The sequence below is a fragment of the Pyrgilauda ruficollis genome, unplaced genomic scaffold, assembly GCF_017590135.1.
Source record: "Pyrgilauda ruficollis isolate IOZ18807 unplaced genomic scaffold, ASM1759013v1 scaffold235, whole genome shotgun sequence".
Classification (NCBI taxonomy): Eukaryota; Metazoa; Chordata; class Aves; order Passeriformes; family Passeridae; genus Pyrgilauda; species Pyrgilauda ruficollis.
The window spans coordinates 266,604-291,854 of NW_024523095.1; the positions used below are offsets into that span (position 1 = coordinate 266,604).

Sequence of the window (25,251 nt, forward strand, 5' to 3'; positions counted from 1 at the left end):
GCCATATATTCATGTGCAGACAGACATAGACCTTGCAACCACTGTACTGACATCCAAACTATGTTTGGGATGTGTTCCCAGTGCTTTAGAGTAGCAAGCCCTGTAAGTGTGCCTGGCTCATTCAACTGCAGGAAAGTAAGCTTGAGCAAGCAGTGCTGCTTTAGTTCAAGCACATGTTCAAAGGTTGTGACAGTCCTTCCCAGGCCTTTTGAAATATGGATAAGGAAGAGTCACTACCAGGTGTCCTTCAGTGAAAGACTGGTTCTTAAGATTGTCAGTGTTTCTCAGCTCCCAGTTTACCATATGGAAAGTCTGACTGGATGTGCATCTCTTCAGAGAGATAGCAAGGAGCTGATTGGAATCTCCAAGGCATGCAGACTGCCTAATTTTGCATCTATGGTGTTTTCTTAGCTGCCCATTATCAAGACTTTATAGCTTTTTTTTCTATTTGAGCTTGTCACCTCAAGCACTAGGTTTTGTCACCTGACATGCACTAGGAGAATCAATAACTGCCGTTCCAGTATAACAGATTTTTTTGAAAGTTAAGTGTTTTCCAAAAGGAAGAAATATTTTTTTCTAATACTTTAAATGATATTTGTTTAGATTTTTGCTAATACTTTATTCTCTTTTGTTTGTTTTTGCTTTCCCTTTCCTTCCATTTGACTGTGACTATCCTTTAGATTTGTTGGATCATACTTGTAAACAAAATCTGGGATTTTCCTTAGCAGTCAAAGTGAGTGAAAACCAAAGCAGGAGACTTGAACATTTCTTCTGTAAAATAACAACAAAAAAGCCTCAGGATAGAATTGATTATTGAGTACTATACCATTGGATTGGAATATAATTGTTGGACTGAAAATTAGGATAGCCATTTCACATTCTGTGTGGTAAATTAACAGATAAAGTTGTACTCTCTTTTTACACTGAAACTAATCCCAAGATCTGGGAAAGAAGTTTACCTTTTTTCTTTTTCTTTCATGTTTTCTTTTTGTTTTTGTCTTCAATTTTATTAATCATTTCTTGGAAATTAATGGGCTACTGGCCACTTCATTCTTACCAATCTAGTGAAGTCACAGTATACACTCTGTTAAGGACACTTAGTAATATGTTGTTCCTAGATTGCTTTGCAGTGCAGGCATTTCAAAACCAAATAAATTTTATTTCATCCAATAAGCTCAGATATTTCAGGTCTTCGTATGTTTGCTAACCAGTCCTTCACTTGACTACTTTATTCACTCCCTCTGTCCTGCATTCTTACAGTTTCTGCATATTTAATTTTATTTTCTCACAAGTACTTTCATGGGTTTTTTTCCTGTGTCCTCTTTTCTATCCAAGTTGCCTGTTTTGAATTAGTCCCCTCAAGGCACTGCTCTTTCCCCATAAAATATGTGTATTATCATAGTATTGTTATGCCACGTTGGACCCTGACTCTGGGTCTGGACATGTTTTTCTCTGTTATTCGTTCTTTCATCCTGCTCAGGCCAGGTGTTTCCCCTGTACAAGACCTTAGGAATATGAGATTCCCGGGCTGATATGAGATTCCCAGAGTGATGCTGTCTCCACTTAGCTACCCAGGGAAACTGGCAGTGCTGGAAGCCAAACCAGATCAAACCAGAAGGATGTCTCAAGGGGTGGCTGAGACTGCTGCAGTTTATTCCTCTCCCTTTTGAGGAATGACAGTGATCATCAAGCAGTTGTTCTGCCCACGCTTTTATGCTTCAACAACTTACGCTGCACGTTTTTTGTGGTCCTGTTTACCCTTTGAAATAAAGCTTTGGACTGTACAGCCCAGGGTTGCATTATTCTTACCTTAAGCTTCACTCTAGAGGAAAGGCTGGTAGATTTAAACTTGTCTTCTGCTTCCAGGCTATCAAGAGCTTCCTTAACAGTGCAGAGTCCTGGAATGTGCTGGTACATTCCTTTGCTCTCTGTAGAGGTTCTGATACAGAGCTCCTTTACAGCAGCTCAGAAAGTTTTCCCTCAGGCTTGCTGAGATACTGGTCTCCTACCAGGACCTCCTTTGAAACTGGAAAATTCTTGCAGTTATCAGATCTGGCAAAAATGCTAAGGAAGGAGAGAGAAATATTAGAAGATTGCAGTTTCCCAATCTCCATTTCTGTCCCAGTACTCCCCACAGTTGCGGAAGTCTGTGGCTGTTTTGTACCTGTGTGTCCGTCATGCCTCAGCCCTGTTTGACAGTGCACAGGACTTTCTGTTAGTGACAGGACTTTCTGTCTCTTTTCCACATCCCTGTTTCCGAACCTTGTCTTCCTTGTGAACCTCAGCTCAGCAGGTTGACAACTGAAACTGGAGACCACATCAACAAAACACTTTTTAGCGCTTACATTCCATGAACTCAACTTTATCACCTTTACAACTTCCCTAAATGCAAAATGGTTACTAACTACTTCTGCAAAAGATAAAGATCACTTGTCAGCCTGTGTTCCATCTTAATTTCACAACTCACCACATCCTGGTAATTGGTTATTCATTTTGTCAATGCTGTGTACTGACAGCACAATTCAAAACATATATTGTAAAGTTTTCCTATGAAGAATGTTTTTAGGCTGGTATTTGTTTAGTCTCCATTGTTGAAAATACAAAAGGAAAACAGTTTTTTTGGGGAAGATGTGTAACTGTCTTGAAACTCAGCTTTTGTAGTTTGATCTTTTGTCACCCTGTAGGTAACGTGAAGTTTCTTTCTTCTAGTAGAGCTAAATAAAATAATTTGGTTTTTTGTTATCTGCTCATTGTTCCTCACTCACTTTACTGTGTTCCTATATTTAACCAATTAAAATTTGTTGTTACTGCTACTTTTTGTGATTAAACTCAACTTCAGACTTCTGAAGAATGACCTCATGCATCTACTGTTAGTCTCCCTTACCCTGGAGTGTGGTCATACTGTTTTATTTCTGATGTTTCTAAGAGTATTTTAAAGATATTAAGCATTTGTTGTGTACTCAAGGTCTGGCTCCTCATGATTTCATGAACGTTTAAATTTTTTTATGGCTCCTTCATGGGTTCTTTTAATAAACTTTCTCATTTTCCTAAAATCTTGTTTTTATGTGAAGTAGATGTGTTGGTTTTTTTATTTCCTTTTTTTTTCTTTTGTTGCTCCTGCAAAGAGCATTCTGATTATTATGAATCCTCAGTAGTAAGGTTGCTGTTGCTCAGTGTTAGTGGTACTATACTAGCAGTTTTTGCACCCTGTACAGCTGGAGCATTGCCTAAAACTTTTGTTCCTGAGCTTCCTAAGTGTCCACTGTAAATCTCCTCTGAGATTTACCTATTTCTACCAGAATCAGTTGACAGGCTAGTTCCACTGTAGAATGTGTGCACAGGCATGGCTGTTATAAATCCAGTCCTTATTTTCACTTAACAAAGTCAAGAGCTGCTTATCCTGTCTGGAATCCGTGATTAGCCATGCCAGTCACTGCTGGTATATAAAAATGTAGTTTCAGCATCATGTTCCAGCGTGAGAGTTACAAGATTTAGGTGACAGTAGTTGAATACTCATGTACTGTGTGTAAGAGAAACCTACATTTTAAATCCTGGTCCTCACCTTCCTATCTGATCATGCAAATTCTGCTTCTTACTCCTCTGTCTGTGATGCCCACTTGGACAATGGCCTGTTGACCCTCATATCTTCTGCTCTGGGCCTGTACTCAGTCTGTGTTGGGACTCTCCTCACTAAAACTGTCCTATTCTTGTGCGCTTCTGCTGCAGAGGTGTGGTGGAAGTGAGCTACTTTGCTGTGGTGAGAAGACAGCGGATGGAATAAACTTAAGGAGGAGATTTAAGTCTGGGTGCCAGCTCCTGATTGAGGAGGAATCTAGGCAGCCAGTAGCCTTTTGCCGTGTTATTCTAACCCAACTTGTAGTCATTCCATTTCTTCTTTTTATTGCTTAGCATAGGAAGGAAGGTAGCTAGAACAGATTAGAGAATTAGTTTAGGAGGTTGTTTTTAATATCTGCCAGTTGTCTGCTTTTTAAGAGATGTAAGCTTGAGGGTAGCTTTTCAGTTTTAATGCCAGATTAGGGGACTGGCCAAGTTCTAGCTTCACTATTCTTTTTTGTTCTAATCTTCCAAAGTTGCTTAAAATGGTAGATTTTATGGAGGGACAAAATATGCATATTGAGGATATGGAGAAGGACACAGAGGGTAAGTGAAACAGACATGCTGAAATACAGGATTCACTGTCTGTGACTTTATGTTTCCAGGGGAGTCGTCTGGATGAGCAAAGATGTTCCCTTCCAGCTCCTCTCAAGGTCAGACCAAGTTGTTGTTGCCTCCTAAATTGCTGAGAATGACAGATAATTACTGACCTGGCTTGCAGTGTACTTTTGTACTGGAATGAACAGGGAGTCTGCAAACATCCCGAAAACACACGCTCGCCTTTTTTCTTTTCTTTTTTTCCCTAGTTGCTGCACAAGAGGGTGAAACTGTGTAGCTGAAATAGAATTAACTTTTCTTTTTTTCTAATTTAAGTGGCTCCAATAAGAGTTTATTATTATTAAAAGTGTTAGTTTTGACTAAGTAATTTCTTAAATTTATTCAATTTGAGAGCTGTAATAATATTTATGAAACCACATAGCATTTATTTCAGTAGTCTGCTTGATGACTCATAGAGATGCTACTAGAAAGTTGATCTGTTTTGCCCAATATTAAGGCAATAAGAACAGATTCCTATCTTTAAATCCTCAAGTTGTGTATTAAACTCCACTTCTTCAGTATCCATTCAGGCCTACTAACCTTAAAATCAAACCTGACCTTGACTTTTATCTTGGGATGACCTGTAAAAAAGCCACATCGAGAATTGACACAGCCTTATTCTGACAGATAGTCAGTGCTCTTTGTGGTGGTGGAGGGGGCATGCAGCTGCCATAAATTGGCTCAGATACGGCCTCTGTTCTCTGAGTCACACCTCGGCACTGCTCGGATGCATACCACAGACCAGCCAAGGAGATGACACAGCCTCAGTCTCACTGTAAATAGCAGCACCGTTTCTACCATTCCTACTGTTATCCGTGTCAGCAGAAGGACAGCAGCTGTCTAACACTGTGTGGAAGGAAAGCAGAGAGGCTGAGACTCCTAACCACATCACGTTTGCCTCTAGTTTGGCTACTTCCTCATTTTGCATGCCTGTATTCCCTGTACTTTGGAGGAGGAGGGTGGGTAGAATCTGACTCCTAAGTTTATTGTTCTCAGTGTTCTTTATTATAATGCTGAGACCTTGGAAATGAAGTCTAGCCTTAAGTCCTGAAGTAAAACTCTAAGGATGACCTTGGGCAGAATAGAAGCTGAGGGCGCAGCTTGCACAGTCATGACAGCATAACACTTTAAAAGATGTCACATGTTTTTGCTAATGGCCTGTTCTGATTTCAGACAGAAGAGGAGTATATTCCTTATCCCAGCATCCATGAGGTGAGTTAGTACTGCTCTTTCCTCTCCCTGTTTGTCCTTGGATTTCATTGGTTTTCCAGCTTATTAGCCTTCCAGCTTACAGACCTGTCAGCTTTAATGCTTTCTGTCCTTCTGAATAGGTATTACAGAAAGGGTGGCCATATCCTCTCATTATCCTACCCCAGTTTGGGGGCTACTGGATTGAAGGGACCAGCCACAACCTCTCCAGCTTGAGTCCAACTCTGTCTGATGTACCCTTTTCCTGGAGTGGTAAAGTGAAACTGGAAAGTGACCCTACAGCCAAGCTGTACCGCAAACATTTTCTGGGAAAGGTAAGGGTGACCTTCAGAGCCTTCTTTGCCCACCCAGCCACAAGGCTGAAATGTTTCTCAAGCTTTTTCTAGTGGACTTAAAAATGTCTGCACTGCTGCTGCATTTCAGTTCCTTATGATGCCTTGAACTAATGTAAATGAGGCACATACTAAGATATGGGCTGTAGTGTTTTAAATTTGTCATGTCCTCTTGTGAAATGTGCATCATGCTGCGTATTAATAGAAAGATTTGCAAAGGAAATACTTTTGTTTAGTTAAGACGGTCTTTTGAGGCTCCTGTACAGATACCAACCTTGGGATAACAAGTGGACAAAAGTGTAATAGTATTGGAAGTGAAAATGGCATTATTTTTAGAGGGGACTTCAGCACTGACCAGCTCTTCAGAGTGCAAGCTCTTCAGTAGGAAGCAGAACAGTCCATTTCCCTCACTGTATGGTCATTACAGAATGTATATGATGAAACCACACCATGTGTTTTATAGTTGTTGATTTAAGTAAGTTTGGTGCTAAATGTTCCATGAATTTAAAAATTCCAGTTTGACACATAGGGAAACAGAGCTAGGCCTCATAAAGTGAATGTTTGCTGGCCAGCCATGAAGGTCCATCTGGGTGGGCCTGTTTAGGGAATTGGCTGAATCCCAGGATAATGTTATCCATAAAGAACAAGTGAGAAAAACCCATCATCTTTTCTGAGATTTGGTATATGGCATAAGGAGATAAGAAAGCTTGACAAGTATGCTCACACTGCATCTTATTCAGTGGTCTCTCTCAGCGACTGCTGAATAAGTTCAAAACCAGGAATAGGTGGTGCTTTGTACAGTGCTGGGGACCTGTTCTGCAGTAGTTATGCTTGTCAGAGTGATCTTCTGTAGTGAATCTTGTTCCACACCACTGGAAAATTATATTAATATGATTTATAAATAATTAGGGAAAAAAAGGAAGCTTTCCTGGAGGCTTCCCCTCAAGACGTAATAGATCTGCTGTGCAATCTGTTAATGGACATTTATCCTGTAACCTTCTGGAAGCTTTCAGTATGCCAACTGTAATTATTTTTCTGTCATGGTAAATTTAGGGTTGTGCTTGAAGGCTTCCAGAGTCAGACAGGACGAGAGGCAAATTTGGACATGATGTTTTCAGTCCAATTGTAGGATTCACTGCTGACCTGATATCACAAAACAGTTGAGGTTGGAAGGGGCCTCTGGACCTGATCTTGTCCAGACTCCTGCTCAAGCAAGGCCATGTCATCATTGTTCCTTCCAAGTGAGATCCAGGACTTCCTCTGTTGTGGAGCTTTGCATTTGCAAAGTGTCCAACCATTGGTGCCTCTGTACTACAGAAGAACTCTCTCCTGTATTCTTCCTTTTCTGGTGTCCATTGTTTTATTCTTTGCCTTAACTGACATGAATGTGTGTCCATGTTCAGTTAAACATGCAAGTTTTTGAGCAAGCCAGTGTCAGAAAAGATCAAGGTGAACAGGACTCTTGTGTCACTGAAAACTCTACCCACTGCTAGAAAACTTTCTCATGGTTTAAAAACTTAGTTAAGGAGAGAGCTCAAAGCTTTTCCACCAGAAGAGTATTTCTTCAGTGCAAAGTTACCAGTGATTTTGGTGCTGTGTTGGATGTTTTCCTTGTTGGTAACATGGGAAGGTTATTTCAGCAATGGCAGGAGAGGTCTCTTTCATGCTTTGAATAACAGCAAACAGTTCTTAGCTGAAGAAGAGTCTGAAAGCATAACATGGTGGGAGAGGCATAGCCAGTGGTTTAGGGAATATCCTTTAGCAAGACAGGAGATAAAAGTATTGTGTGGTACTACAAACTTAATGTGCTACTACAAACTTAATGTGCTACTACAAACTTAATGTGCATGTCTGTGTTGTGGATGTGTGTATGTAGATTGCTCAAACTTGAACAATTCTGTGATACGTTTTACAGAATATCTTACAGCAGACTCTATAAAACAACCACCAAAAAAAGTGCTAGAACATTCAAGCCGTAGCTTAGTTCCTTTTCCTTGCCTCATGATCTGTATTTTATATGACAATTACACAGTAAGATTTATTCAGCCTTTAGGATAAAGGCTGTAAAGTCTTATGTCTTATACTGGGAATTATTTTATGTCTATGTTGTTTTTCAAGTCTGTAATAAAGAGAAATAGCCTGAAACCAGGAAGGATTTAATGAAGATGTACATTGTAACTGCCAGTCAAGTAAACTTAGGGTCCAGTTTCTCAAGCGCTTGAAGCTCTTAGTGCTGAGGGAGGAGCTTTCTTGCTATGTATTCATAAGTAATCATGTATTTCTCCTTTATGCTGTCCTTTCTTTGTGCTGGTTAAAGTTGCTGCACATGGCAGATGTCTTACTAGCTTTATAACTTTTTAGGCAAACTGTCAGCATTTCTTGTGTTTTCTGTTAGTCTTTTCCCTTGGCCCATGGAAGATACTTAATTGTTTTTAGAGAGATCTATTTGACATCCAGAACTACCTTTCAGACTATATTAAATGTTACAGAAACTGCTTCTGTGGCTGAAAAAATTTGTACTTAATACATAGGTCATCTTAGCTCCAGGGTATCTTGTCATCACTGACTTGCAATCTTCAGTATCAACTGCAAAAGCTTTTGATGGTTCATCTCTAACTTCAGGACAGCTAACAATAAAGGCTGCTGTCCACTGAAGGAATCTGAGTCTGATGTATGTTGCCTATGTGTTTTTACAGAGAAAGAAAATCATAAGGAGTAAATTATAGGTTTATTCATACATATGATTGATTAAATCTCAGTTTAAACCTCAGGCTTACGTTCAGGGTCAAGCTACACAGTCAGAGTGGCTTTTATAAAAATTCAGTTGTTTTAAGATCTCCACCAATTCTGGTACCCATTCCCCTGTGAGGACTGCAGCCATTTGTGCAGCTCTGCCTAGCTATGTCAGCTGCAGAGCTGATAGCCCAGTCTCCAAAGCAATTGAGATCCCCCTGTATTGCATCTGCTGGGGTCTGGCTTAGAAGTCTCATCAAAAGGCATCTTAATTTCTGGTCTTTGCAACTCAGTGTTACTTTTAGCCACAGCTAACCTCAGGCTTTGGCTCCTCTTCCTTGCTTTGCCTTCTAGTTCTGATTTTTGTTGGCATTATGCCATCTTTTCCCTTAACAGCCTGTCTTAGCCATCCAGCCTGGCATTTGACTTCTCTGGCTTAAAGATTTTGATTCTAGACTTCAGCTGACCTTGGAACATGGTCTTGCTTTGTTTCTTGAATCTGTCTGTTCCTCAGCTACTCTGTCTTTCTGCCCTTGGTCACAGTGACTTACTGCACCTGATTCTTGTTCACATCCCAAAAATCCATTAGTATCCTGAAACTCATGGTCAGGAGAAACTAACTGTCCTTTGTGGCTTCCTTTGATTTCAGCTTTTTTCCCCCATGTACTGTCACTGACCAGTGTGACAGATCACAATGCACTTCTGTGATTTGAACACTGCAGCTAGAGGCCATATTATTTTGTTTGTCTCTTGGCTGCTCTTAGACCTTACCTTTTTCAGACTGCCTTGTTTGATCAGCCATGGAACCTTCTGCCCAGTATCGGGGCAGTTCTGGGTGTTGTGTGTTTTCTGTCTCAAAGAGGAGGTGAGGACAATAACATCTTTAATACTTCAAAAAGTTAGATAGCTGCATCTTCACATTATGGTTTAGGGTAGTGACTAAATCATAGTTTTGGTTTAAGTAGTCTTATTATTCCTGCTTTTTGTTTCAAAGAGAGGATTGGTTTATGTCTGTTAGCTTCAAGTTGGCTGTGTCCACATAGGTATCAGAATATTTCACTACATGTATCTTTATTTCTGACAGTGAGTCAGAACTATGACTTATACAAAAGATTTAGACAGCAAAAGACAATCTTACCAGTGTTTTTAGAGAGGTTTTAGTCCATAAGAGCCAGAGCAGACCTTCCAGGCATGTATATATTCAATATATTCTAGGCAAAAGACTGAGGAAGGAACTGACAGACCAGCAACAATTTTTTATCAAATTACGCTTTGCTCCCACTGAGTTCTTCACTAATTTATTGTGCCTGGAGTATTGCTTTCAAAGAACATATTCCAAATCATGCAAGTTTTGACTGTACAGCTGAATACAACTTGCTGTCCCACTTCTGTGTCATGCATGAGGATGCTTTTCTGCTAGGATGATGGAAGTGATCAAGGTATTTCTGCACAATTTCACCTTAATGTTATTTTCATTGTGATGGAGGTTTCCATTCACATCCTGTGTCAAAAGGCTTTAACCTCTTGAGGTTAGAGATTATATAGCAATATGTATGATACAGCAATATACAAAATACACATTGCTATACCTAGGCCACTGGAACATGGCTGTATACCCCGGAGAAATGTATGACCACAGCCACTTACATATAGAGACTGTGAAAATGTTTGCAGTATCTTTCATTGTTTGACTGCATGACTGTTCCAGGCACACTCCACTAAAGCTCAGGCAGTGTTAGTGGCACTGCTGAGACCAGTCTTCATCTGCAAAACCTCTTTGCTTACTGACTGTATCCTTCCTGACACGTGCGCACTCTTGGAGTTCAGCCATTTACCACAAACCTGCCATTGCTCTTTAAACAGAAAATTCCCACAACCACATCCAGCTGAATGTCTGGAAGACACTGCTTAGTCAAGCAGAACCTGAATGGATACAGGGAAAGTCCATGAAAGATAGGATTTTATTTAAAAGAAACTCAATTTCTTCAAAACGTGTTGCTGAGTGTTCTAATACTATTCCTTCTCAGATGCCCTTGTGATGTTGGACAGGTGAGGAGGAACTGAACTGACTGGATGCATTTTGGCTGATATGCTCAGGCAGTGATGATCAAGTGGGCTGGAAGAGCACATACACACATCTGGAAGCATGCTACTCTTAGTTAAATTAAAAATTAACTAATCTTGAGTGACAGGTTGTATGCAAAAAAAAAAACTTGGAAAGCTTCTCCAGGAAGTGTTTTGGGGATAATGCATTTTGGTTTCCTGTTTGCAGGAGCACCAGAACTTTTACTCCAGTGACATGTCCTTGGGCTACCTGGTACTTTCTGTGAAGTATGAACAGATCGAGAAACAGGAAAACCTACGCCTGTTGCTGAGGTAACAGTGCCTGTTTTTGAAGTGTATGCTACTGTTCTGTGTCTCTTGTCTTACCCTGTGCTCCCTCTGCATAGATGTGGGTGTGAATTTCATGTCTTTCTTCTGGAAAGAAAAGAAACTGCAAAGAGACCTTTGAGCCTTTTTTCCTAGCCTTCTGCTCTTGAGGTGCTCTCAGCAGTTTCCTTAAAGAAGACGATGTGGTGCTTACAGGTGCATCTTTGTAGTACTTGTGTGGAAAATACCTGTCCTTCCCTCAAATAGAAAGTTTTTCTGTTTATTCTGTCTACTTAGAGAGATGTGAGTACTCTGTAGGAGAATATGGATTCCCTAAAGGAGGACAGCCTAGCCCAGGCTTTGTACTTGAGATTAAGGCTCCCTTGAAGGTGATCTAGAACATTCCCTATATTCCCAGGGCAGTTATTCTATGAAGCCATAACCCTTAGAGAGGGTTATGAAGAGAGACATTACCTAGAGAGAGCTGCTGGATGAGCTACAAGAAGAATAGAGAAGGATCTTGTGTAGGTGAGAGGCCACTGCAGAGAAGCTTTTTACCACATTATTGGCTGGGTGCACTCCCAGTAGGGAATGCTACTGGAGCCAAGTGATGTACAGTTGCCACTGACAAGGATTTGTCCAGGACTGAAGGAAAAAAATTATTAATAGGAATTAGCTACAAGAAAATCACTGGTGGGTTTCCTCTATTGTCTGCAGAGAATGCTTCAGACTGCCAGCAGTAATCTGGGAATAAAAAGAGAGCCTGTTTGTGAACTGTGCCTGGGAATGTTTATCTTCCTATGTGGAAGAGACCAGGGAAGAACAAAAGGGTAGTTATTCCTCTATTAAGATATTTTATTGTATGCAGTACTTTTTGTTCAATAGCTTGTTTATAATGGTTTGAAGAGGCTTTTGACAGCCCAATATTTCTTCTTCCTTGGAAAGATATTTCTCCTTAAATACACATACAAAGAGGAAGGCAGCTTTCCTCTGTCAGCTTTCTGGAACAATGCTACACCAGTTTCTACCTCCTTTACTTTGCACAGATCTGCTTTTCTAGGCTGTTTCTAACAGACCTTTTAACAATCTTTCAAGCCCTCACTGATCATGGTAATCCCTTATTATTCTGTGTCCATGAATTGTACTTTGACATTGGGATTTCTGTGAAAGAAAATGGTGTGGGGGGGAAGCAAAATACTTCTTCAAGGCAGACAAGAGTGCAAAGGAGCAAAGACACCAAGAGCTCCTGTTTTGTTTCCTCTGCTCACCACAACAAGTGATGGGCAGTAAGAAGTGAAAATACCTTGCTTTTCCAGTGATTCTGTGCACCATGGTTAAAATTAACCCTCTGGAATTAACTGTTGTAACAATACTCTGAAGGAATGGCAACGCTTTCTTTAAAGATCCAGTGTTGCTTGTGTCTCCCTTCAGCCATCAGTCTCTAATTCCTTTTTTGTTCTATGTCAGGACTCGTACTGGCACCAAACATGATCTAATTCCCATTTCCTGTCTGAATGAGTTTCCCAATGCTGTTCAGATGGCAAAGGTGAGGTTCATGCTTGCCTGTTTGTCTTAAGGCCTCATTCTTCAAGATATTTTCTCCTCTGTCCTCCCATTTCCCTCTTTTTCTACTATTCACCAGTAGAACTATTATATAGTTCCCTTTTACCCTTCCATTTGCCTTCTCTTCTTTCTCTTCTAATTTTACCTCAGAATTTTTGCCTGAAGGGGCTCCTGTCAGATAATTATATACGGTGCCTACACTGTCATGCCTACAACAAGCCAGGGCACATGATAATCACACTTCTGTTTCCCTGTCTCTCTCACTCAACAGCTACTGTGTGAGGATGTGAATGTTGAACGCTTCTTTCCTGTCCTGTATCCCAAGGTACAGTGTTCTGATATGTGTGTATATCACTTTTCCATCAAGGTCTGGATAATGACATCCAGTTGACAATTTGTGTTTTCATTACCTCAGGCCTCGCAGCTTATTGTTGCATTTGATGAACACGTCATAAGCAATAACTTCAAATTTGGGGTCATCTACCAAAAACCTGGACAGGTAAGACCCATCAGATCCCATGGTACTTGGGGCAAAATGAAAAGAGTCAGTTTTCTTAGCTTAAAGGATGTAATAGCAATGTCTGCACTGTCCAGAAGCAATGGCATGGAGGCAGCAGTGTTTGTGCAGTGCCGTGGTTCCCTTTGCATGCCTCTGCCACCCACCATGTCTCTGGCAGTATAGCCTTTGTGGATCTCTGAACCCTAACTAACACTCATGGCAGCTTGGGGCTGAGGCACGGGACCCCAGCACCATGGGGGACTCAGATCAGAAATGTATGCAAGCACAGATGTTTGTTGGTTGGACTGTCTATAGAAATTACTGACTGTTTTTGTACTCATTGTTCTTCTTACTACTTCTGCTTTCCTTCTGTAGACAACTGAAGAAGAAGTCTTCAGTAACACAGTAGAGAGTCAGGGTTTCCTGGAATTCCTGGATTTCCTTGGTGACAAGATTCAGCTGCAGGATTTCCGTGGGTGCGTACCCAAGGCAGCTGGAAAGCCAGATTAAGTTAGGGAACATCATGTGTTCAGAGGCTGTGATTCTGTTACAGCCCAGCTTCCAGAGAAGTGCTGTGTCTTCTGAATCCCAGTGCAGGTGAAGAAGCCCCAAATGCTTTTGTCAGCCATCATGTCTGGGAGCTACTTGGAGCTTAGGTCTCTGCTGATATTTTCATTTAAAGGTCTCCTGATATCTCAATCTGACCCACAGCATCAGCAAAGAATAATTTTACTTGGCAGTGCAAATACAAGTTTGTTCCATAGTGGTATGGGGCAGTATTGTTTCAGGCTCTTTCTGTAAGGCATCTCTTCCCTTCTGTAGTTCTATACAGAGTGTATTTCTCAGAAGAATGTCAAAGAAAGTAGCTACTTTGAGGATCCCTGGTTTAACTTCATGGCTTTTAACAAGCTGGTATGTTCACCAGCACAGACACGGTGCAGCTTCAGTCATTGCATTGGTTTGGGGAAGACTTGGTGCCTCACTATCATTGATTTCCTAAAAATCACCTTTGATAGTCCTGATGTAGTAGTGTTACTGATACTGTCTGTCTTCTCTCTGCTCTCTCATTCCTGTACTGCCTGATCTGTGGCGTGGTGTGGATTTGCTCAGGTTCCGGGGAGGCTTGGATGTTACCAGAGGTCAAACAGGCACCGAGTCAGTCTATACAAATTTCCGGGGGAAGGAGATCATGTTTCATGTGTCCACAAAGCTGCCCTTCACAGAGGGAGATTCCCAGCAGGTATCAGAAGGAGGAGTAAGGATTACAACAGTGTGGCTGGGAGAGGAGGGGTATTTGAAGGACTGCATAGAGGGGACAATGGTTGACTCTGTAATGTTGGGAATTACAGCTGTAATAATGGCAAAAGTAGTGATGAGGGGTTTGGTGAACAGATGGGTTTGAGATGTTAGGCACATTGGTGTTTGAGTCCCATCACACTGTTCTACTCTTTTTCACCTGCCTTCTCTCTTCATTATTTCTTTCCTCTCCAGCTTCAGCGGAAGCGTCACATTGGGAATGATATTGTAGCCATCATTTTCCAGGATGAAAGCACACCTTTTGTCCCTGATATGATTGCTTCTAATTTTCTACATGCTTACGTGGTAGTTCAGCTCACTCATAGCACCACTGGGGACACTCTCTACAAGGTAACCAGGATCAATAGATTAACCTGTATTGATTTTGATCCTTGAAGTGGAAATGGGTTCTTGGCCCTTTGGGAGAGGTGCAGATTCAGCCAGATGTCATCCTGATTTCTTGAGTATCTACACCTGAAAGCTGAGTTAAGTTGTATGCTTTTCTAGGTAGCTGATTAATTTCTGAAGCTTAAAGCTTTGGAATTGAAGCAGAAAGAATTCAGGTAAAAAATTTTGTTTACATCGCAGAGCACGAGCCACAATTGATCGCACTTTGGCGGTTGTTTCGCTTACATTGTGTCACTCTGGTAAAATTCATGTCTGCATTGCCCGTGCTGCACAGCACAGTGCTTGCAGCTTGCGCTGCTTGAGGCTGCAGGTCAGATATAGCTGCTTGACCTAACTATGGAGTCCAAGCCAGCTACATCTGCTTTTGGGGATTGCAGAGCTGGTGCCCGTCTGGCAGAGATGTGTTACCTGTTAGGGCCTTCCAGCTGAAAGAAGCCCTGCTAGAGCCCAGATTAATTATCTGCGGCCTTTGGACACAGCTCATTCTCTCTCACATTGTATGGATATCTGTATAACTTTATGTTCAACTTTCAGTGACGCTGAGAGAGCAGAAAATACAAAGAAACTTGGATTTGTGATGGATTCTCCATTGTAGAAACATTTTAATCTCAAATGCCATGTGTTGTATTATGTAGGGATTTTGATATGGTGATGATGAGTCCTTATGCCTAGGAGGTCTACAGGAACACCAAGAATATCATAATTAGGACAGTATCCCCATCTCCTCTTCCACCAAGAGGGTGTTGGTGGTGGAGCTACCACCTTCCCTTGTTCCCTATGCTTTGGGCAGCAAGGCTTTCACTAGAAACCAGCTGGGGTTCCAATTGTCCTCTTGCTCTGTTTTGTAGGCCACAAAAATTCACTGGACTTTTTAATGACAAGGAAAGAGCTGGGAAAACTTGCTATTTGTTGTGTGTCTTCCTGCCAGTGTTTTCATCTTTGCCTGTCTGCAGTACCTTTTTGTTGTTGTTGTTGTTAGTGTAATAGGGCTGCTTCATTCCATGAAGAAGAATTCATCCCAGTAATCACCCTAGAGCCAATGCAGAGTTTTCTGTAAAGGCTTTAGTTCTAAAGGGGCTTTAACTGATGCTGCCTTGAGAGCACTGTAGTACACAAAAGACTGCCATTTGAAAGATTTCTTTGCCATCCCTGGTTCCATTTACTTAAGCTTTAGTGCCTCCTGTTAAAGTGGAGTATTAATGGAATTTTTTTCACAGAATCAATTTTTGCAATCAGAAAACTAAAAATACAAAGCAGGATTTTAACTGGTAGATATCTATTAGGAGAGAGATGGAGACTTTGTAATTAGTGGAGATGCCCTAAAATGTGAGAAATCAGAATTTAATCAAGAGCCCATTTCCTTCTTCCTCTCATTAAACTCACACCTCTCAGTGGCTCTGTGACATTTATTTGTTGTTTTGAGGCAGTTGTGGTTGTTATGACATTGTTCCCTCTTGTGTGAAAGGACAAATAATGGTCTTGTTTCATCTCAAACATGACAAAAAAAACTCTTGTGAAATATTGTGAAGTACTGTATGTATTTGGTAAGATAGCTACATATAATTATTGGTAAGTGCTGTGAAGAAACAAGTGACCATGTAAAAACTGGGCTACATTACAGTTACTTCTTTAGACATTGGTATGTCAGGTAGGAGCATGCTAAAAATAAAACAAATGAAACCTATCTCTTACTGGGAAAATGCATTTGTGTGTTTACCACCTGTGACTCCCAGAGGCAGTGGCACTGAGATATTCCCCTCAGCGTGCAGCATGTCTCCCCCAAGGATTCTCTGTAAAAAAACAAACAGGTCAGTACAACCACACTGACAGAGGTTCTTTAGTGGAGGTTAGTCTTGTGGGCTGAATAGGAGCATTTTTTTGTTCCTAAATGTACTGGTTATACTAGTTATTATTTAAAATATTTTTTAAAAAGCAGTCAGTTCGGCTTTTTTTATTGCTCTTGCTGTGTGCACATCTGGCTGGCTGAGTTTCTGAGAGATAAATGAGCACATCCATCCACTGAGTTCAGGAACAGAGGGATGCACAGGACACTATACTACATCTCTTTTTTATAAGTAAATTATTTAGGAGGAATCAGATCTATTGTAGTAGTTTGATGGTCTCACTTGTGTTCTGATACTCATTTTTTTCCCCTTATATTATTTCAGGTTTCAGTCACAGCCCGAGATGATGTCCCCTTCTTTGGACCGCCGCTGCCAAATCCAGCCATATTTAAAAAGGTTTGTTTCTCTGGTCCAGTGTTAGTTGGCAGGGAACGTGGTGCACACACTTGTGTTCTGAGTCAGTATTATCAGTCTGGCTAGAGCACTTTGGAGGTCCAAATAGTAGAAAGCAGAGCTTTTATAATGTTATATTTTTACTAGTGTTTTCATCTCCAGTTTAGTCTACTCTTTATCTTGTCTTGTAGAGTGCAGAGTTTCGTGAATTCCTTCTGGTCAAGCTCATCAACGCTGAGTACAGCTGCTATCGAGCTGAGAAATTTGCTAAATTAGAGGTGGGTCTGTTATCTGGCTACTTCAGTTAAAAATAATATTTATATATATATAATAAATATATTATTATCAGATAAAGAAAATAAAGTAAAATTTCTGACTTCTAGTTTTGTGTTGCTTAAGAAAAGAAGATGAAATATGATTTTACACTCAGTTATGGGATATTTCCTTCACATTTCTTAGTAGATGTGATAGAATATGAACAGGTACCCTTTAATACAAAAATCTAATCCTCAAGTAAGGATGGGAATATGATGCATATATTTTGCTGGAGGAAATTCTGTATTAGCTGAAATTCAGCATTATGCTAGAGGATGCATGCTGATATCACTGATTTTTGGTTTAAGGTACCAAAATTCTGTTCTAGACTCTGCTGTTGCCTGATCTAGAAAAAAACATGTCTCTGTTTCATCAGCTGTAAAGAAGTGTCCTTTATGACTTGTTTAGACAGAGTTTGAAGGGGCTGGGTGTTACTGCAATATATACTGTAACTATGCAGTTAAAACCACTTCATACTGTTTAAAGTGATTTTCATGGGGTTTTGTTGTCATTGTTGGTCTTTTGGGGTTTTTTGTTTGTTTGTTGGGGGTTTTTTAGAAGGATGTGAGACATTGAAAAAACAGGAAAACATCTCTCTGCTCCCAATAAAAACTGTTCTGATTCCCAATGTTGATGCAGGAAAGAACACGGAGTGCCCTCTTGGAGAGCCTTTTTGAGGAGCTGCAGCTTCGCAGCCGCAGCATGATGGGATTACCTGTCGGGGAGGATGATAAGATAGAGAATGGCAGTGGGGGCTTCCTCGAGAACTTCAAGGTGAGCCTTTCTGCAAACCTACAGTGTGGTCTAGAATTCCATACTGGCCCTTAGAAGCCAAACTCTTTATGCTTCCTGCTGGTGTCAAGTGTCAGGTATGATTTTATTCCATGACTTACAGAAGAAGGAGTCAGTGTTCGCAAGAGGAATTGTAATAACTAGGAGCAAGGGGCTTTCAGTTCCGGCAGCAGATCTCTTTCAATTCATTTTCATTATAACTGAAAGAATTGCAGGAGCCGCTGCAAAAGTTTCTAACTTATCTCTGAGTGTACTGTCTAGAAAAACTGTGGAGCTTTCCTTACCCTCTAAAAGCCCAAGTTAATTTGCCTTTTTCAGTGTAGATGGCATGTTAGGAGGTTTTTATTGTTGATTTTTTTAAAATAAACCAGGTGACAGAACTTTCTTTTTGAAGTGATAAAGATAATTGATATGAGAAAGCAAAGGTTTTGTATGAATGGGCAAACTGAGTTTTGAACTGGTTACACAGAGAGAATCTTTACTGCTTTCCTATTCTATCTTAACGTGGGAAGTGCCTTGCCACTTCTTTTATATAAAAAGTTCTCTCTCTGGAAAGAGAGATGTGTTATAAATAGCATTTCTTCAGACGACTTTATGGCTTTGTATGTTGGGTCAATTAGAGTTACTAAGGTCTGTAAAACTAACCTGTTCACAAATAGGTTTGGTAGCTGTGTGTGTAGCTTTGGTCAGGTCTGGGATGCTTTGGTGAGGTTTTTTGGTTTTTTTTTACATACAAACTGCCTTTGCTGCTAGCCATGAATTTTAACCTATCCACATCTTACACTAATTCTCCCAAAATGTCCTTTTATGACTTCTGGCAGATGCTGGGATTTGTACATCATGTACACAGATGACATTTGTAAAAGGCTGGAAAAGGCTGAGTTAAGTCAGAAAATGGCTTTTTTAAATGCTGCAGATTTTGATATGGCTACTTTCCTATTGAAACCAGAACTCGAATTCATATGAGACTGAACCTTACAGCCTTGAACAGGAGTGTGATTTTGTGTTTTATACCCTGTACTGGATAGGACTGCTCCAGGTGATGCTGTTTAATCCAGTGTGCTGGGATACTGGTAGGAAACCTCTATTCATTGCAATAGGAGAAGGGAAGTGAAACTAGAGAATATACTTGATGAAGGGCTCTTCCCAGAGCTCCATGAATCAGCTAGAACCAATCTAAGGTGCTGCCTTCTAGGAATTAGGATCTGTGTGGTTCTGGTGTCAGTCTGTCACAACTTCCCACTCAATCTGTGGTGCTTCTCACACTACCCTACCGTGTGCATGTCTATATGTGTATATCTGTGTTTGTCTGTTTCCCTGCCTCCCTCCTGTTCAGCGGGTGATCAGAGGCCGCAGCCAGAGCCTGGATACCATGGGGATATCCATGAGAAAGCAGCAGCCAGCCACCCTGCCCAGCCGCCCAGCTACAGCTGGCCTTGCCCTCAGCCAGAGTGTCGCCGAGGGCCCTAAGGCCATTGCTGCGGTAAGGTATTCGGGTGGGCTGTAAGAAGAGAACCCGGCATACCTTTGTAACCACTCATACATTTCCTTTCCCTGTTAGTTTGTCCTCTTGTCCCACTGTGAATCTTTTTGTTGTATCATCCCATTTCACAAGTGGTGACAGCATGTGTTGTAGTCTGTTTTGTCTGTGCCCATCTCTAGCCCCAGTTCATGTGTAAACTAGAGCTGAGATTGATGCAGACTGGGAGAAGAAAGCCAAACATGATTCTACATCAGACATCTATCTCTGATATCCTAGATTAGATCCTGTACGGTGCCATGTGTTAAAAAATGCATGCACTGTGGTTTGGCTGGAATGGTACTGTATTGTCATATGGCAAGACCTGAGAACATAAGGACACTAGAACTGTTTCATTTTCTTCTATTTCACCAATCAGACTATTTTCTGTAATATAAACAGGTGCACAAGGTATTCAAGGTGCTGTTTTGCTGTAAATAGAATTTGCATGTTGGGAACAAACAGCAGAATTAATAAAGTTTGGGGTGAGAAAAAGAATGAATATTTCTAATCACTATCAAAACTTTTCTTATTTGATAGGGATACTAAATATATGTGACCAAATAATTATTGAATTAAAAATCTATCACAAATCTTTCCAGAAAAGGATCCATGTTTCTGATACTGAAAATATGGTTACCTTGGCCAAAGTGCATCCAGATGGTTGTGGTCTCTGCACTAGTGATGTCAATACAGGCAAACTACAAAAAAAACCCATCTCTGAGTGAGCCAAGAAGGTGCCCTTCAGTGTGAAGATTTCTTGGTGACAGTTTACTTGGTTGTATGCATTCTTTATGTCAATACAACGAAGTCACAGCGTACTAATGACTTGGGTTTGCTGCCTCCTTTGCTCCTTCAACTTCTGGTTTTCTTTGTCTTTCTGGTTCTGCCTCTCCTCTCACCGTATGGGGATACCTCCCTTCCCAAGCCTGTTTCTCTGTATACTGGCTGTGTTCTGCCTTTTTTTCTTTATAACTCTGTCCCTTTCTCACACCACCTTTGTAAGCCCTGGCTGCTCTTGCTCGCTGACAGAAAGTACTCCTTGCACAGGTGGAGCTGAGCTCTTGTATTGCAGTAAAGGAGAGGATCTGGACCTACATTGCAAACTCTTCTCCTGTGCTTGCAGCTCTGCACAGCTTTTCCTGTCTCGTTCCTCTCCTTTCTGTCATGCTTTCCTTTTTTCTAGTCTTTTGCCTTGCCTGGTAGGAGCCCATCACGTACTCGAGCCAGCCGCTTCCACGGGCGACGGAGTAGTGCCATTGGCATTGAAAACATACAGGAGGAAAAGAGGTATGAGCTGTGGGGAGACAAGACAAAGAGGGTAAAAAAAACGAAGAGGAGATGAGAAAAGGAACGTAGAAAGGCACATATAGGCAGAGGGGGAACCATCAAGAATGAGAACTAAAACAGAAATGGTTGGAATGGGAAGAAAAGGGACTGATTATCGACTGATGGAGAAATGGACAAATAACAGAAACAGACAAAATTAAAAGAGGGCATTTGGAATTACAGATAATCGGTATTTGAGTAAGAATGGAGGAAATGGGTGGAGGAACATTGTAAGATCACTTAAATATTGTGCAGTATTATCCAGCACTCTTGAGTTTCCTGTTCTTCACTCACCACTTTCAGAAGTGAGTCAGATGAAAGGCTGGTATTTGGGAAGGGCATGCTTGATTGTTTGTTTTTGTGTTAAAATATTCAAATAGGCAAAACTTCTGCTAACTTACAGGATTTATTTAAAAAAGCTTCAAGTCCAAATGACTAGTGTTTAAGTGAGATCATCTGAGAAATAATTACAATTAATGGATAATATACTGCTTCAAGGAGTGATTTGGCATGTTTGACAGAATTAAAACCATTCAAAAGCTGTCTACTGGTCACGAGAAATTATTTACTTAAATTACAAATTTCTCTCAGCACTAGCTGAGACATCTTTTTAAGATGTATACCGAGTCTCAAAAGTCACGTGAATGCTCTGCATCTAATGTGCAGTTTTCCCAGTTGCAAGAATTGCAGAAAATAGCTAAAGACTGGGTGCAAAAGGGGGAAAGTCATCTCTAAAGTGTAAACTAGTTATTTTAGGAGGAAATTACTGCATTTTCCCTTCTTTCTTAATGAGGTGCCTATGAACTAATTGGAATAAAAATAGAACTTTTGAGAAAAATGAAATCTTCAGAGACAATGGCCCTGTAGCATTCTAAGCTGTCACAGTAGCCACACCTTCTCTCTAGTTTAAATACTTTTGTACCTTAGGCAGCTGTGTCCTTCAGTCCATTACTTTGTGTACAGCAACCGTTTATATTCCCTTGAAGGATCTGTAAAACTTTCCTACTACAGGGAAAACCCCTGGATTTATTTTCTTTTTTTTCCCCCTGCTCTTTGCTTGGAGATACCTGATGAACTAATTGGCTTATTTAGCTTTCCTTTTGCTTACTTGTAAACTTAGATGTGAGGAACAGGGAGCCTTAGTTTGTATTTTCTGAAAGGCTTTTTGGGTCATTCTTGAAGGTGCAGTTTCACTAGCAATTGCTCTAACAGTTCATTGTTATTGAAAGCAGATGTGATACTTCCCCTCTGTCCCTTTCATCTACCCAATCCAGACTATTCCTTGAGATGATTGCTCAGATCCCTAGTGGGCCTTTCATGGAACTGGTTCAGCCCATTAATCAAATAGAAAAAGTATCAACTTTCTTTCACTGGATTAATTGTCTGCCAGGTTCTGCCATGAACTGGCTCGTGGAGAAGTCTGATGGGTACCAGGACTGGTGGAAAGTGCACTCAGCAAGAATGAAGGAGGCTGGAGCATGCTCTCTTTCTGGGAACAGTGAGCTCAAAGTGTCACATGTGACTTCACCCTGAAGCTGTAATTTAAAGATATGCAGGCTTTGCTGACAGAGCTGACCCAGTCCATCCCCCTTGTTAGTTTGTTGTAGGAATTTCAGGGTTGTTTTAATTTTAGAGTTACTTTTTTCAAGGTAATTTCCAGTCTCACAAACAATTGTATTAGCATAAGTGAGGGTACCAGAAACTTTGATGTGAAGGGCACAGATAGGGTCAACTGACCAAGAGAGCAGAGGAAGAACTTTGTGACAAGCTCCATCCCTGAAGCCCTAAGAAATCCCCCAAAATCCCTTAGTTTTCCTTTCTTTAATTAAATGTACCTCTTATTTCAGTTACTCGCACAGACAACTTTCTTCAGTGGTATCTTGACAAGTCCTAGTAGCAATAACACTTTTGTAACCATCATATTTACGCTCTCTGTTAAATCCTGTAGCTTCTTAAGACCAGTGGAATGGGGAGGATAGAGGAAAAAGTTAAAAAAATAATGGTGAATACTGAAATTAATTCAGGCCTTTATATCAATTCAAAAGGAGCTTAAAGTTGGCCATTTCCAGATGTTACATGTCACATCTAAGGAGTCTGCCCTTTTCAGCACAACTATGTTTGCTTCCCTTTTACGTGTATACAGTTGATACAGCTTTCTACAGTGTCTTGTAAGGGAGTGTTAGAATAGATGGTAGTTAACTCTGGCCCTAGGGTATAGTTGGTTTCTCTTTTCTCCCAGCAGAGACACCACAGAGAGGATACAAAGGGTGTTGGACAGTCCAGGAACTTTCTTTGACCTGAAGTCTGATGGATCATCTAGTCCCAGCTCTCCAGAGTTCCCCAGCAGGAAGAGCAAGTGAGTTGAAAATAAATTTTAGTATTTGAAAGATGCTCACAGTCTCTGGTATTGGCTTAAGTGTGGTGCATGTCTTGCTCTGTTGGAGGCTTTACTGAAATTTTCCACATCAGGCATTGTAGCATCTCAAAAGTTGGATGTCTGGCTGTGGCACGGTAATTCAGAGCCTGTCAGGAACCTTGGCTTTCTTAAACAGACCATGATGAAAGAATGGACCACTTGATTTTGGTTATATCTTTACTGTAATGTGAGCTTGCATCCAACAGGATACACAAAATCCTAGCTGTCCAATTATCCATGTTTACTCATATGTATGTTTCCTCTATAGTTTGCTCTGGAGTGATTTTGGAGCTTCATGGAGAAGCTTGGACAAGGGTATGTTGGGATGTTGGGTTGTACTTAAGTTCTGCCCCTTTAAGCAGGATTCATGCCGCTGCTCCCAACCAGCGTGAACTAACCTGTCTCCAGTCTCCCCAGAATGTTACAGCAGGATTCCAGCACGGTCCCATGTGTTGCACCTATGTTTCATTGCTAAAGCACGCCATACCACACCCAGTGGTATGTGCAAAACACTTCATGCAGTAGTCTGCAAGTTAATTCTCCAGTTTCTGGTTGTCAAAAACTGGAAAAATGCAATTTCCTGGTAGTGAAGCTTTGCTGCTGCTAAGCTGTATTATAGTGGGATGTGATCCTACCTAGAACACTTCAGGGAAACCAGCCATTTACATTTCCAAGACCCCAGAACAGTCTGTCTTTAAATCAAAGGCTGCAGCTGACTTTCTGGAACATTATACCACACCTAATTTTTTTCACGAGAGCTAGGATGAGACCTGTGGCAAGAAAGGTAGCAAGTACTTTGTATTAGGGCATTTCTCTTTCTCAGGATTGTGGAGATTCTTAAAAAAATTTCAGTAGGTGCCCTAGGACCAGCCATCTATGGTTATAGTTGCTTCAGGTGCCAAATTTGACAAGGAGGGGCCGCCCTTCCAACTACACCCAATGCTCCCTAAGAATGAAAAGCTGGTGACTATCTAGTTCAGAGACCAAGTTGTGTGCTGTAAGACTGCTCAGAATTTTGTCACAGCCACAGTGCAGTGTTCTAGTTTTTGTGTGTGTACTAGTTTTTGGGTTGGATGAGTGCCCAGAATTTTGGTGTGGAGGAGGATGGGAGCATATCTAGGAGATACAGACCATTTAAGGTGCTAGCTCTGGCAGCTAAGGACTAGAGAGAATGCAGGACATGGAGCTGCTGATTAGTCAGCACCCCCCATCTTCCAGCATTACCACATCATTCCACCTTCCCTTCCTCATCCTGCCTGGGGACTTGTTAGTGAACTAGAAGTTCCTGACAGGCATGTGTGAGGGACTCTTGCTCTGATTAGATAGCTGATTACCTTGCATAATCACCAAGAATTCTGCTTCCCCCACTTCCCAACCCCCATTCTCCATCAGCTGAGGAGGTGAGCCAGCTGCAATGGCTGTTTCAAGTTGGTATCCACATGCTTTCAGAGAGCAAACATAGCATGGGATTTTACTAACAATACTTGCATGAATATTGTTTATGCACATTAGGCATGACCTGTATGATTTGTCAGCCTGTCTAGTTCTGTTCCCAGGATTCTTTTTCCAGTCATGGACTCAAAACCACTTAGGATCACCAGAAAAAAAGAAGTTTTTTCATATCTGTAGTGGTGTAGCCCATTCCTGGACAGTTTATTTACAAGGTGGGATGCAGCATGGAGTTTTGCACAATTAGTGATTAGTCAGAGTTAGAGTTGTGATCTCAGAGTTAGGGACTAGCCCATGTGCTGCCATACTTTTTGCATTACATCGGGGAGAGGGAATTAACAACATGTAATTCCACCATGTAAACCACATCATTTTCAGCAAAACAGTATTAGCACAATATTGCAGGAGAAGGCTGGGAGTGTAAAGTCTGTCTTGGAGACAGTTTACTGGTGTTCTGCTGAAATAGCCTACCTGTTGTTCATCAGCTGTGAAACCAGGATCAAAATGTAGGCATACTTCCAATGCAAAAGAGTTCTGCCTCTTTCTAGAATAATTTAAGTAGTCCTTATTAG

General features: G+C 41.0%; 1 protein-coding gene across 11 annotated transcripts in view; it reads left to right on the top strand.

The window, feature by feature from the left end:
* Positions 1-25,251, top strand: part of LOC121354691 (rap1 GTPase-activating protein 1-like) — a 41,791-nt gene that overhangs the window by 6,868 nt on the left and 9,672 nt on the right. For 5 of the 11 annotated variants that reach the window (XM_041469467.1, XM_041469469.1, XM_041469468.1 and 2 more), the window contains exons 4-19: positions 4,221-4,268; positions 5,386-5,424; positions 5,544-5,735; positions 10,759-10,862; positions 12,324-12,402; positions 12,691-12,744; positions 12,835-12,918; positions 13,294-13,394; positions 14,029-14,158; positions 14,410-14,565; positions 16,791-16,862; positions 17,051-17,137; positions 17,814-17,948; positions 19,303-19,449; positions 20,672-20,775; positions 23,054-23,170. In XM_041469467.1, the coding sequence (XP_041325401.1) occupies positions 4,221-4,268; positions 5,386-5,424; positions 5,544-5,735; positions 10,759-10,862; positions 12,324-12,402; positions 12,691-12,744; positions 12,835-12,918; positions 13,294-13,394; positions 14,029-14,158; positions 14,410-14,565; positions 16,791-16,862; positions 17,051-17,137; positions 17,814-17,948; positions 19,303-19,449; positions 20,672-20,775; positions 23,054-23,170 (1,649 nt within the window). Of the gene's footprint in view, positions 1-4,220; positions 4,269-5,385; positions 5,425-5,543; positions 5,736-10,758; positions 10,863-12,323; positions 12,403-12,690; positions 12,745-12,834; positions 12,919-13,293; positions 13,395-14,028; positions 14,159-14,409; positions 14,566-16,790; positions 16,863-17,050; positions 17,138-17,813; positions 17,949-19,302; positions 19,450-20,087; positions 20,776-23,053; positions 23,175-25,251 lie in introns of those variants that run through there. The other 6 variants (XM_041469470.1, XM_041469474.1, XR_005955320.1 and 3 more) reach the window with 5 other exon arrangements.